This window comes from Platalea leucorodia (genome assembly GCF_965183815.1).
Source record: "Platalea leucorodia genome assembly, chromosome: 9".
Classification (NCBI taxonomy): Eukaryota; Metazoa; Chordata; class Aves; order Pelecaniformes; family Threskiornithidae; genus Platalea; species Platalea leucorodia.
This window is the reverse complement of record NC_138831.1, coordinates 2,338,725-2,351,781: the sequence shown is the minus strand read 5'-3', so window position 1 is coordinate 2,351,781 and position 13,057 is coordinate 2,338,725. Positions and strand designations below refer to the sequence as shown.

General features: G+C 69.5%; 1 protein-coding gene across 1 annotated transcript in view; it reads right to left on the bottom strand.

Moving 5' to 3' along the window:
* COL7A1 (collagen type VII alpha 1 chain) overlaps nt 1–5,827 on the bottom strand; it is a gene marked incomplete at both ends in the record, with an annotated part of 29,142 nt that extends 23,315 nt beyond the window's left edge. Inside the window, 20 exons of the mRNA XM_082321231.1 lie at nt 30–143; nt 225–383; nt 457–582; nt 665–808; nt 880–1,005; nt 1,173–1,319; nt 1,407–1,535; nt 1,740–1,889; nt 1,965–2,081; nt 2,292–2,438; nt 2,560–2,679; nt 3,385–3,534; nt 3,973–4,095; nt 4,188–4,317; nt 4,416–4,579; nt 4,785–4,943; nt 5,029–5,122; nt 5,219–5,378; nt 5,456–5,636; nt 5,743–5,827. Coding sequence (XP_082177357.1) covers nt 30–143; nt 225–383; nt 457–582; nt 665–808; nt 880–1,005; nt 1,173–1,319; nt 1,407–1,535; nt 1,740–1,889; nt 1,965–2,081; nt 2,292–2,438; nt 2,560–2,679; nt 3,385–3,534; nt 3,973–4,095; nt 4,188–4,317; nt 4,416–4,579; nt 4,785–4,943; nt 5,029–5,122; nt 5,219–5,378; nt 5,456–5,636; nt 5,743–5,827 — 2,725 coding nt within the window. The remainder of the gene's footprint in view (nt 1–29; nt 144–224; nt 384–456; nt 583–664; nt 809–879; nt 1,006–1,172; nt 1,320–1,406; nt 1,536–1,739; nt 1,890–1,964; nt 2,082–2,291; nt 2,439–2,559; nt 2,680–3,384; nt 3,535–3,972; nt 4,096–4,187; nt 4,318–4,415; nt 4,580–4,784; nt 4,944–5,028; nt 5,123–5,218; nt 5,379–5,455; nt 5,637–5,742) is intronic.
* Between the last annotated feature and the right edge of the window lie 7,230 nt (nt 5,828–13,057).

Below are 13,057 nucleotides of genomic sequence, written 5' to 3'. Positions count from 1 at the left end.
ATGCAGGGGTGCCGGCCGGCCACGCTCACCCTCAGCCAGGCGCCAGACCAGGCGGTACCCGGTGCTGCCAGCCGCTGGCACCCAGGCCAGGCGCAGGCGGCGCTCCGAAGCCTCCGTCACCTGGAAGCTGCTGATGGGGGGCACTGGGGCTGCCTCCGCTGTGGGGCAGAGGGGCAGGCGTTAGGGGCAGGGGTGCCCAGCGCCACCCCAGTGCTGCCTCCCACCCCAGCACTCACGGGTCGTGACGATGATGGAAACGGGGTTGCCCTCCCGGTTGCCAATGAGTGCTGTCACCTTCACCGTGTAGGAAACGCCACCCTCCAGGTCGGGGATGTCGAAGGAGCTGACGTGGCCGGGAACCCTCCGGCTGTTCTCCGAGCCCCCTGCCAAGGACCGCGGTGTCAGCCCCGCACCCCGCCGCCCTCACAGCCCGTCCCCATCCCCGTCCCACGGTACCGTCCCTGCGGCTCCACACCACGCGGTAGGCAGTGGCTCCTGGCACACCGACCCAGGTGATGCGGGCAACGTTGCTCCTGGACGCCTGCACCTCCAGCTGGGACACGGCCCCCACCTGCTCGAGTGCTGTGACACCAAGAGGGCCACTGTCACCCATGCCCGGCACAAGCGGCACCAGCTGGCACCGACGGGTAGGGGGACACCTCACCTATCCGCCCCGTGGCGGTGACGGGGCTGCCCTCACGGCCGTCCACGATGGCTGAGACACCAACAGTGTAGACCATGCCGGCACGCAGCCCCTCGATGGTGAAGGTGGTGGGGTCAGCAGGGAGGATCCGGGATTGCTCCAGACCTAGGAGAGATGGTTGGGCTGGCAAGGGCTCCGGCACCACTGCCGTGGCACCCTGCAGTCCCCACACTCACCGTCGCTGCCTCGCCAGGTCAGCAGGTAGCCCCCGGCGCCTGGCAGCCCTCGCCAGGTGACCCGCAGCTGGCTGGGACCGGCCTCTGTCACCCGCAGCTCCGAGATGCTGCCCACCGCTGGGTACTCTGCACCGCCCCACGGCACCGCAGCGTCACCTCGGGTTGCCCAGAGGGGCCCCACGGCCGCCCCGGTGCCCCGAGGCCTTGCAGAGGGTTAGAGGACCAACACATGCCCGGGGGGGGGGGGAACACAGCACCGGGACTCCCGATGCCAAACCCCGGCGTGGACTTACTGAGGCGGAAGGTGAGCGTGGCGGCACTGCCCTCCCGGCTGCCCACCAGCGCTGAGACACGCACCAGGTAGGCGATGCCCTCCCGGAGGTCACCCAGCTCCAGCCCCGTCTGGCTGCCCGGGACGCGCCTCGTCCTCTCCGTGCCGTCTGCCGGGAGCGAGGTGGCCACGGAACCTCAGTGCTGGCCGGCCGCGGTCCCCCGGGTGCCGCCCGCGCCCCTGCCCGCAGACTCACCCTGGTTGTTGCGCACTACCACTTTGTACTCGGTGGCGCTGGGGACGCCGGTCCAGCCCAGCCGCACCTGCCTGCCCGCCTCTTCGACGAGCCGCAGATCCGACACGGCACCCACGGGCGCCTCCACGCCTGTGAGGGGATGCGGTGAGGCACGGCCGGAGCCATGCAGCCCGGACAGCGTGGCCCCCATCCGCACCCCGGGCTGTGACCGGAGAGCTGGGGCTCTCATGGCCAAGGGGGTCCCCGGGCTGAGCAATGCCATGCGGGATGTCCCTCCATCCCAATGGCTTGGGAGGGTGGGGACAACCCAGGGGACCTGTGGCGGTCACTTACCTGTCTGGAAGGTTGTGACAGGGGTGGCCACCTCCCCGCCGTCGTAGAGTGTGTAGAGGGTGATGCGGTACACGGTGCCTGGCTGCAGCCCCGTCAGCTGGTAGGTGTTGGTGCTGCTGGGGAGCGACACCGTCCTGGGGGGCTCTGGTCCTGTGGGGAAGGAAGGGTCACTGCTGGCTGCCGGCGCAGGGGTTCTGTGGGGGGGATCAGGCACCCCAAGCCCACCTGTGGCTCTCTTCCACTCCAGACGGTAGCCACGGGCATCGCGGGTGCCAGTCCAGAGCACCTGGATGGACGTGGGGCCCAGGATGTTGGTCCGCAGTGTCTGCTCTGCACCCGCCTCTGCAAGAGGGACCCCGTGGGCCAGACTGCCCCGTGCAGCTCTGCCGCCGGCCACCCACCCTGGCGTGTCCCCAGCCCCCACACACGGCAGGGTAGGGAGCATCACCATGGTGTGGGGCCATGGGGGACGGTCCCCATCCCGTGGCAATGGCACCAGGGGTAGAGCCAGAGGCCAGCAGCAGGATGGCATCACCCGTACCAGCCACCTACCCGTCCTCTGCCGCACAGTGGCCGTGGGCCCCTCCAGCTGCCCGAAGAGCGGGGCCACCGTCACCACGTAGTCGGTGTTGGGCTGCAGCCCCCCCAGTGCGTGCGACGTCCGCCCAGCATCCAGGTCCACCCTGTGCCTGTCCTGCCCTGCGAGAGCCAGCACAGCAGTCCCGTGGGGGTCCGGGCAGCAGGTGCCACTGCGCCCCTCCTGTCCCTCCTCCCTGGGGTCACCAGCAGAAGGGAAGCAAGCTCTGGGACAGGCACCTACCTGTGAGGGTCGCCCAGGAGATGCGGTAGCCGGTGGCACCGCCAACGGGCTGCCAGGCCAGCAGCATGCTCTGTGCTGAGACGTTGTGGACGGCCAAGTGCTGCACGCCCGCCGGGCGCCCTGCAGGCGAGAGGTGCCCGTCGCATCCCCCATGCTGGAGCACGGCAGGGGGGAGCACCTTCGCCTGCAAACCCGCCTGCTCTGCGGGGCGAAGCCCCCTTGCCCCTGCTCATGGATGCTGAACCGCACTGAGGTCACCGAGTGCAGCCCGCACCCGGGCAGCTCTTTGAAAGCACCCCAGCTCCAGCAAACTGAAGCTCAAACGCCTTCCTCTTAATGCCTGAAATACTTTCTGCGGGTTAAGGCTGCCTGGGGCAGCTGAAGGAGTCGGTTTGCCAAAATTCAAGGTTTGTAAGGTGCTGCCCCAGGGCCTCACCCCTGCTCCTGCCTGGCAATGCTTTGCACCACCCTCGCGGAAACCATGCTTTCCTCCCAAAGAGCACGGTGCTTGAAGTTATTAAAAAACCCCTGCATTTTTTCGGTCGACATTTTTACGTCACGTGGGGAAACCTCGAGCGGAAACACTCCCATAAGGCTACAAAGAAGCTGGGAGAGCATACAGTGCTGCACCCCCTCGGGGAGCACCTTTAAGGGCTCAGAGCATCACCTTGTAGTCATGCTTGCCCACATCCCCATCCTGGTCTGCCCAGGCAGCAATGGGCCAGGCAGCCCCATCCCCATGGGGCACGGTGACTGGAGGGGCATCCCTGTGCTGGGAACTCCTCCCTGTCCCCGGCTGAGCCTGGGGCCCAGCGCGGTGCTTACGTGTCCGGGCGGTGAGGGTGGTGGGGATGGCGGGCTGCTGCGCATAGCGGGGTCGGAGCGTCACCACGTACTCGGTGTCGGGGCGCAGGTTGCCCAGCGTGGCCGACTGTGCGTTGGCCCCCAGGCTCTTCTCCTCCCCCTGGGCTCCTCCTGGGCGGGAGGCAGAGGGATAAGGGTGGGCACAGAGGCACGGCACGCACCGGGCCCGGCAGGGAAGGGGTGTCTGCGGGCCGGCACCCTGCCCCCGGGATGCCAGGCAGTGCCAGGGGTGGGGAGCATGGGGAGAGGCTGGGACGGCGGCCAGGCAGGGGCACCCCCCGGAGCGCCCGGGGCCAGGGAGGGGCTGCCAGGTGTGTGGCTACAGCCCAGCGCCTGGCTGGGACGGGGGTCCGCCACCCGCCCCCCACAAGCAGCAACTGTGGGGGCACACGCATGCCTGCACTGCCAGCCCCGGGCTGGGGCACACACCAGGCCCCCAGCCATCGTGCACACCCAAGCGCACGCCCTGAGCCCTGCGCACCAAAGCCTCCGGGTGTAGGAACACTCGCGCCACCTCCACGCCTTTGCACGCAGGGACCATCCCCTCACCTTGCACGGCGTAGCTGAGGCCATAGCCCTGGGGGGGCTCGGGGCCGGGCTGCCAGGCCAGCCGCAGGAATGTCGGTCCAGTCTCCACCACGCGGAAATCCAGCACGGAGCCGACACGGCTCTCTGGGGGCACACGGAGCCAGGGATGAGCCCCCAGCCCCGTGTGCCGCAGGCACCCAGTGCCTGCCCGCGTCCCTGTGGGCATGGACACTCACGGGTGCGTGCTCGGCCGGACACCGACTTGCCGATGCTGTTGGCGTACTGGGCAGTGACAGTGACCAGGTACTCTGTCCCCACGCGCAGCCCCCGCAGCACAGTGCTTGTCTCCCGTGGCCCCAGGCTCACCTGGGCAGGGACAGTGTCACCCTCTCGCTGTCCCCAGGCCACGCATGGGGCCACCGGGAACCCCCGGGGACTCTGAGCAGGCAGGCGGGAGCACTCACCTCCTGCCTCTCCGCCACGATCGGCTGCCCCAGCCCCGTCAGCGGCACGCGCTGCACCCGGTAGCCAGTGACGGGGCCGCTGGCCGCCATCCAGCGGATCCGCAGCTGGTCGAGGCCCTGCTCCAGGATCTCCAGGTTGGAGGGGCCGGCGTGGCTCGGCCCGTCTGCAGGGGAGCACAGGGGCTGTCAGCTCCAGGGTGCGTGGGGCAGCGGGGAGAGTTTGCCGGGGTGGCACAGCCACGTGCCCGGCGGGACGGCCAGGGCATTTTGGGGAGGATAGATGCTAAGGGTGCACCCAGGGTGAGTGCATCCTGGCACCCAGCACCGCCAGCACCCATGCCCCACAGGGAGGAGGATGGAGACCCATACCCAGCGGGCGCAGGGTGCCCCCGACGCTTGTGCACACCCTGCGTGTCATCAGCGGCACCAGCGTCCCCAGCAGCTTGAAGTCACCGACATAGAAGAAGAAGGCATCGGTGGGCATGGAGGCCACGCGGATCAGCTCCTTGTGGTCAGCGTTCTTGACCCCTGGCAGGGATGGAGATGATGGGCGAGGGCAGGGACCCTGAACCCGGCAGGAGACCCCCTCGCCTGGCGCCGAAGCCTTGCTCACCCACAGCAAAGACCTTGATGCCCTGGCTCTTCAGCTTCGCTGCCGGCCCCTCGGCATCATCCTGGGACTTGCCATCCGTGATGAGGATGCAGATCTGCAGGCCGGGCGAGAGCCAGGAGACTCAGTCTGGGGCCCGTGAACCCACCGCATCCCCCCCCGGGTGTCCCCAGGGCCACTGCCCTGCACGTACCTGGGGGACCCCGGGCCGGAGCTGCGTGGGGCCGAAGAAGTTGTCAGCGACGTAGCGGAAGCCGGCACCGGTCCGCGTGTTGCCACCCTTGTAGGCCAGCTGCTGGATGGCCCTCCGGACACTTGCGCCATCGGTGTGCTGGGAGAAGGAGAACTCCACCCTGGGGGGCACAGGGGGACACGTCACCTCCTGGCCCTGCCGCCCCGCCGCCCCGCATGCCCCCTCCCCGGGGCTCACCGCGGCTCGTCGCTGTACTGCGCCACGGCGAAGCGCACCGCCTTCTCGCCCACCACCTGCACAAAGGGCCCCACCAGGTCGTCCATGAAGGTGCGGACGGCGCGGAAGTTGTTCCTGCCGATACTGGACGAGCCGTCCACCAGGAAGGCGATGTCGGCCTCCAGCACGTCTTCGCACACCGCTGCGGGACGGTGACAGCACTCAGGGCATGGACCGGCACCACGGCATGGTGGTGCTGGGCCCCTCTCGGTACCCCCCTCCACACGCACCCGGTGCTCAGCACCCACCTTGGCTCCTCTTCTGCGCTGTGGCAGCCGGGGGGCCCAGGAGCATGGGGAGCACGGCAAGGAGCAGGAGCCGGCCGCTCATCATGGGAGCCTGCGGGAGAGGATGCTGCCACCGCCGTGCCACACCAGCCCCATACCTCTGATACAGCGGTGACAGAGCGGCAGGGCCCAGGAGGTCCCAGCGCCACGCTGTGCCCGGCAGCCTCGGGAGGGCGAGGTGCCAGCGCCGCCCTGGGCACCGCCGCGGGCACCCCACGGCGCAGGGGAGAGCCCCCGCTTTGGGCTGGGGCAGGGAGGCAGCGTGGCTCTGCCGGGCCGTGTTACCACGCATCCCCCGTGCCAGAGGAGCAGCCGGCAGCACGCAGCACCCGTGCAGCATGCCGCATCTGCCGGCTCACTGAAAAGCGCCGGGTGGGCAGCGGCTGGCCTGTGTCTGGCCAGGCAGGAGCAGTGCCGGTGGCTGCCCCACGGCACGGCACGGGCTGGCGGTGGTGCCGGCTGCGGGAGGCCACGGTCGTGTGCGTGCCCGGCAACGGCCAGCGCTTGGCCCCACGCCAGCCCTCCCCGTTCAGCCTGGCCGGGCCTGGCCCACGGCCCCGCTCGCTGCTTGACGCCCGTGGCAGCCGTGCCCTGGCCGGCGGGAGGCTGCCAGCCCCGGCTGCAGGGTGTGCGCGGGCTCTGCCTCCACAAGCCCTTCCCGCTGCCTCCTGCCTGCCTGCTCCACACCTCGGCATCGGCAGCAGCTCACCCCGGCTGCTCCTGCCCAGCGGTCCTGGTGGCAAAAGCGGGGTGTCCTAGGGCAGCGGGGAGCCAGGGTGGGCATGAACCCGGTGGTGAAAGCGGGGTGCTCCGGGGCAGCGGGGAGCCAGGGTGGGCATGAACCCGGTGGTGAAAGCGGGGTGCTCCGGGGCAGTGGGGAGCCAGGGTGGGCATGAACCCAGTGGTGAAAGCGGGGTGCTCCAGGGCAGCGGGGAGCCAGGGTGGGCATGAACCCGGTGGTGAAAGCGGGGTGCTTTGGGGCAGCGGGGAGCCAGGGTGGGCAAGCCGTGCCCGCCAGCCCCCACGCACACGGCTGGCGGGGGGCAGCCGGCCTGACACCACTGTGATGGCCACGCCGGGTCCCAGCCGGAGCACAGCCAGGCGGTGGGAGCCCGGCGGCCGCCCCGGTGCGGGAGGGCGGACGAGCGCCCACCGGGGCTCGCTCCCGCCCCGCAGCGTCCCCCCGCCGGCAGCGGGACCCCCGCCACGGCCCCCCCCGGCCGCACGCACTCACCCGCCGCCCCCCGCGGGGCTGCACCGCGCCGTGCCCAGCCGTGCCGAGCCGTGCCGAGCCGCTCCGTGCCGAGCCGCGCCGGGTGCAGGCGGTGCCGGCGCCGAGCGGCCCCCGCCGCTCCCGCCCCTTTATTGAGGGCGGCCCGGAGCGCTGTGCCGGGGGGGGGAGCGCCGCGGCCCCCGCCCAGCCCGGCCCCCCAAAAAGGGCTTTTCCCACCCGCTCCCCGGGCAGGGGAGGAAAGCGGCTTTTCGGGCTGTTCCCCCCAAAGCGCCGGCCCTGGCTCCCCCGCCGGCTGCAGGGCTCCGGGATGGGGATGAAGCGGGAGGGGCTGGACCCCCGGGCAGGGTCTCTGCTGGCCTTCCCACGGAGACCTCGGTGCGGGGCTGAGCGGGCCCCGGTGAGGCTCAAGGCAGTTTTCCCTCCAGCTTCTCCATCCTCCACGTCCCAGGAACGGGGTGAGCAGCTCTGGGACCCGCCAGCCAGGAGCCGGCTGCACACCTCCATCCATCCCAGGGGAATGTGTCCCCACGGACCTGAGGGCGCTGCCTGGCCCTGGGCAGAGCCGGACGGAGCTGCCACGGGGACCTGAGCCCCTGGTCCCCCGCCAGGTTAGAGCCTGGCTCTGAGCTCCAGCCCCGGGAAGGATGGTGGTGGTGGAGAAGGGCCGCTCGCTACAGCAGCGCAGCTCCCACCAGGCTGCAGGACAGCCGGGCCTCGGCTGGCACCTTTCCTGCACCCACAGCTCATGGCACCCATCGCGTGGGACCCTAGTGCCCATGGCTCAAGTATGGGGACTGCCCTGGAGCCAGCTCTGGGGCATCCTCCCACCCTGCTCCGGACACCATCTCCCAGCAGCCACCAGAGCAGACTGGTGGCCAAGACCTGCCCCAGAGCTGGAGAGCCACCGGCGGTGGGACTGCAGTCGGTGGGAGGAGGCGAAAGGGAGAGGATGCCCAGCAAGGTGGGCAGGGACCCCACGCTGCCCTGGCCTCGCTCCCTGCCTGCCCAGCAACTGGCGGCACTGTCCCCTGGGGCTCCTCCTTGGCCCAGGGTGCACCCCTGACCCTCAGGGTGCCCCTCACCCCCCGGGGCACCCCGTGGGACCACACTGCTCCTTGGGGCACATCATGCCGCACCCCATCTTCTCTGCTGGTCCCTGTGCTCACCTGGGGCTGACCCCGGCTCCCAGCCCCAGCATGTGCCCCACGCCACCTCCCCTCTGTCCCCTGGGTCACCCCGCAGCCCCCTGTCCCCAGCACCCCACGTACCTGTGCCCTCCTGGCCACCAGCCCAGGGGCTCCCCTCCGGCTCCTGGCGGGGTAGCGGGCAGGTCTGGGGGCATCTTCCTGCGGGCAGCGAGGGGAGCGACAGTGGGGGTCCCTGGGGCCCAGGGCCACCTCACAGCTGGGGGCCCGGGGCAGGGCCACCTGCCACTGAGAGAAGATGCTCCAGGGCCGGCTGCAGGCAACTTTCCCAGGCACACACTGTTCCCAAGCAGGGGAGGAGCGGCGATGCCCCCACTCTTCTTAAAGGCGCAGCAAGCAGTGCATCCCCTCCTCTTCATTAGCCTTCCTCTCATTAGGCCCCAGCCCTGGCCCCCAAACCTGGCCGGCCAGCTCCAAAGTTCACCATGGCCACAGGTTTCCCCCTGCTTGCCCCAGCTCTGTGGGTCCGGCTGTGGGTCCAGCATCCCCAGGTCAGGACGGTCCCCAAACCCTCCTCCCACCAGAGCTCGCTTAATGAAGGCAGGGCAGCCTGTCCCAATTAGACAAGGGGCTTCGTTAAACAGGGAGCAGAGGGGTCTGCCAAGGGCTCTGTGGCTGGCCCCGGGCCCGGAGCTGGTGGCGCAGCCCCATGCCGCGGTGCCGGCAGCAGGGCACGGGTGGCCAGGGGTTGCCCCGGCTAGCGGGGGCAGCGCTGGAGCGAGCATCGCCCAGTGGGCACCGCAGGCAGAGGCACCGGAGCAGAGATGCCTTGCGGCCGTGCTGGGGGCTCTGCCTGCCACCTTGGCCCCCGGGAACGTGGCAGGCACCAGTGTGGGGTGGTTCCCAAGCCCCGCTCCCCCGCCGGCAGCCTGCCAGCTGAGGAGCATCTTGACCATCTTGCCAGCAGCATCGCCCTTGCGTTGTCACTGGAGGGAGGCACGCAGGGCTGCTGGGTCCCCAAAACCAGAGTGCCTCCCCCTCCGTGGTGTTTCCCAGCTCTCCCTCCGCATACCAGGGGCCGGGGAAGGAATCCGCGGCCCCGGGCGCGGGATGGTGCTGCCTCGGCGGAGGGAGAGCACCAGGTGCGAGTGACTCACGCAGCCGCCCCGCGCCGCTGCACGCCAGTCCCTCCGGGAACATCCCAAAAAGCTGTCGGCCCTTTCCCAAGCCTGGCGGGCTGGCAGCCAGGCCACCAGTCCTTATTCCCACAGCCCAGGCTTGGGGTTCCCCATCTCACGGTTGGCTTGGCCCCAAAGCACGTTGACTCCTCTCCACTGACGCTGATCAAAGTTTGCAGGGCTGACCCTAACGCCAGCCCTCACCCCTGCCTGCCCTGGGCATGCCACCCCGGTCCCCAAATGCCACTCACCAGCTGGCCACGCATCCCCGTGGCACAGCCTCTGCTGCCCCGTAAGTCTCAAATCATGAGAAGCCCTAAAACATTTCCCCAGGTCCCACCAGCCCTGGTCCCTGCAGGGCACTGCCCTGGGCTGCAGGCATGGGGGGAGCACCAGCTCCGAGCCCCACGGGGAATCATGCCACCCCCAGGGACAGGACCCCCCTGGTTTGAGAGCGGACACGTGGGAAGCAGCGGGGCTGAGCCTCTCCCTGCCCTGCGCTTGCCAGGCAGGCTGCCTCACCACTGCCTTAGTGGGAAACAAGAGGAAAATCTGTTTTCTTCAGCCCCAGGTGAGGTTTCAGCTCGGCGTCGGGCGGCAGGAAAGGTGAGTCACGCGGCACGGTGAGACGTGGCAGGGTGAGATGCGTGCCGGGCTGCAGAGCCAGCTGCGGCCACGGTGCTGTGGGTCCTGCACCCCATCCTCTGCCCGCCGTCTCCACATCCCGCAGCCGCTGCCTTCGGTGCTGATCCGGCACGGGCTGGGATGCAGCACAGCCCTTACAGGATTGTAGTTTCCTGGCTCTACGGCGGTCCAGCAGCACTCCCCGCTCCGGCATGGCATGGGCATCCCCAGCCGGCAGGGATGCATGGGCCAGCTCTGGGGCTGCTGGAAGGGAGCTGCCCCCTCCCCAGGCCCTCTTAAATTTGGGGGCTTTCAGGCGGAGGGGAGCAGCGGGGGGCTGGCGCCGAGGCGGGCGAGGGGAGGAGGAGCTGGCCAGAGCCGGAGGGGGAACCTCGCCTGCCGCAGGGGCCGGTTGGGACACGCTCCAGGAATGTCTCCCAGCACCAGCCACCGCCAGCTCCCCGCCATGGCACCCAGCCGCCCGCCCCCGCCATCCCAGGAAAGGGGCCCGTGGACCCCCACCGCCGTCACCAGCCAGCTCGGGGAGAGCACCGGAGGGCCAGCATCACGCTCACGGTGCGGCCTCAGGGACCCCCATGCCACCCCGCAGGGCTCCCCAGCAAGCCCAGAGGCCACGAAATGGGCCAGGGTGGGAAACTGGTCACCACTTACCTCCCGCTGACCTGCTCCGACGGGTCTGGGGTGGGAGATGGCCGTGCCAGCCCTCCAGGCTGCGCTTCACAAGGGGAACGGACAGCAGACCCCCAGCTCCTCTGTGCCAGAGAGGACATCTTGCAGCATCCCCAAGTCCTGCTGCTGCCCAAAGCCACATCCCTGAGGGAAAGGGATGCAAAGTGTCACATCAGGGTGAAGCCGTGACTGGCGAGCTGCCCTCTTTGCCCAGCAGCTCGGGGGATGCCCAGAGCAAGGGGGATGCTGTGGGGACCACAGTGGGTGTGGGGGCTGCAGCAGGGAGGGGCTGGTGGGTGAAGGACGATGGAGCCCGGCTTGGGGTCGGGCTGAGCCCACTGTGCCCCCACACCAGGGCTCCCCGTGGGGTGCGCACGTGCCCCGGCTCCCCCACAGCTGCTGCGAAGGGATGGGAAGTTTTTCCTGCCCATAAACTGTTGTGTCTGGAGGCTGCTGCCAGCGCGGCCGCACACCAGCATCTCACGAAGCTGCGCTGGACCGCGGCCAGGCCCGGCCGTCCACGCAGACAGGGCTCGGGGAGGGAAGAGTGACACCACGGGGATGTGACCCCTCCCTTGGCTGAGTCAGGCAGGAGAAGGCAGCCCTGGTCAGCCTGACCATGGAGGCCAGGCTGGCTCCCAAGGACAGCGAGGGAGAGGAAAGCCAGGCACTGCCAGGGCTCTGCCGAGGGCCGGCAGCACTTTTGCAACGGCACGGGGCCAGCATGCCAGAAAGGGAGGGTGACGGTGGGGACGATGGCAGCGGGATGAGGAGGCAGCAGCACTGCGTGGGGCTCGACAGTCCCTAGTTAACAAGCTACCTTCATCAGCTGCATCCTGCGGCTGGGCTTTGGGTGATGCTGGGGATGCCCAGAGAGGCTGCACGGTGGCTGGGGCTGGGTGCCAGGGACCCAGGGGGGAGCAGGGTGCAGGCAGGGGCTGAAGTGCTCCTGGAGATGATGTGCCCCATGCTGCACGTGACCACCCACGGAGCCTGGCTCATCCCGCAGGAATCCGGCTTCTAAACTGAGGCATGAGCTGCTGCCCTTCACTCCTGGCCCCATGGTCCCCACCTGCAGCAGGGACCAGGCACAACAAAATGAGCCTGGCTTGCCCCCGAGGATGGGGATGCAGAAGAGAGTAAAAATGCAGGGATTGGGTGCAGCAAAGCTTCCCCAGCACCTCTACGTGGGGCCAGTGCTGCTTTTCCCTGTGCTGAGAGCCCCGTGGGGTGCCCATGCCCTAGAGATGCCCCAGCCAGCCCAGCACATGCCATTGCAGAAGGGAAACTGCTGCCTCTTCGCAGGGGCAGACGAATTGCCTGCCCTGGGGGCACAGCGGATCAAGGCGCTCCCGGCCCAGCCCTGGCTGTGGGGTATGCAGGCAGCAGCAGGCAGCACCTGAGGCACGACCAGGCTTGGGGTGCACGAAGGGGGATCCAGGGAGCCATCGAGGTGCGAGAGCAGGGGCTGGCAGAGCAGAGGGAGTGGTTTCCCCTTGGATGCCTGCAGGAAGGAGAAGATGAAGGTAAGCCGAGGGAGAGCAGGCGCTCAGGGCGTGTGCGGGCTGGGTTCGCGGTGCGCAGAGCGTGACTCGACACGCCGGGCGGCCGAGCCAGCCCGTGCCCGCCTGCACCAGGCGCCTGCACCCGCCGGTGCGGCCCAGCCTGCCTGCCCGACCCCGCGCAGCGCGGGGTCCCTGGGGACCAGCATCACCGGCAGCCCAGCGCCCCGGGCCCGGCGGTGGGATGCAGAGGTGAAAGGTGGCATTCCTGCGGCCGTCCCCTGGGAGAGCGGTTCGGGGCAAGGCCAGGTCACCGGTGCTTCCCTGCAGCGCTGGGGGAGGCGAGGAGATCCTCTTACCTGCAAACACCAAGGTGCCACGTCTCTGGCTGCCTGGAGCCCTCCCCAGCACCCCTCCAGGAAGGTGCTGCAGGCAGATGGGGCAGCTCAGCCCCCACCGGGTGCTGGGGGGGCCGTCACCGGGACAGGGGCTGCTCGTGGCCTCGCATGGTGCCTGCCGCTCTGCACCAAACCCAGCTCCCAGGGGCAGAGCAGGAGGGGCACCACGGCTTTGGGGGACCAGAGGGGCACACAGGAGCCCAGCGCTGCTCCCAGAGACGTCACAGGAGTACGGCGGGCAGGATGGTACCACTGCATCTCTGCTTCAAATCAGACTGACCCAGGGAGCAGCTGAGCGGGGGCGTCTGCGGGAGCCCAGGACACGGAGCCTGACCCTGCAGAGCCGAGGCACTTGCCGGCAGCACCGTGGCCCTTGCCACATGCGGGGGCAAGCTGCCCACCAGCTCCCAAACCCGCAGCACCCCTGCACCCCATCAGAGGGGGACGAGCACCGCGAAGCTGTGGCTGCCCCATCCCTCCTCCCCCAGCCCCAGCGCTGGGAGCA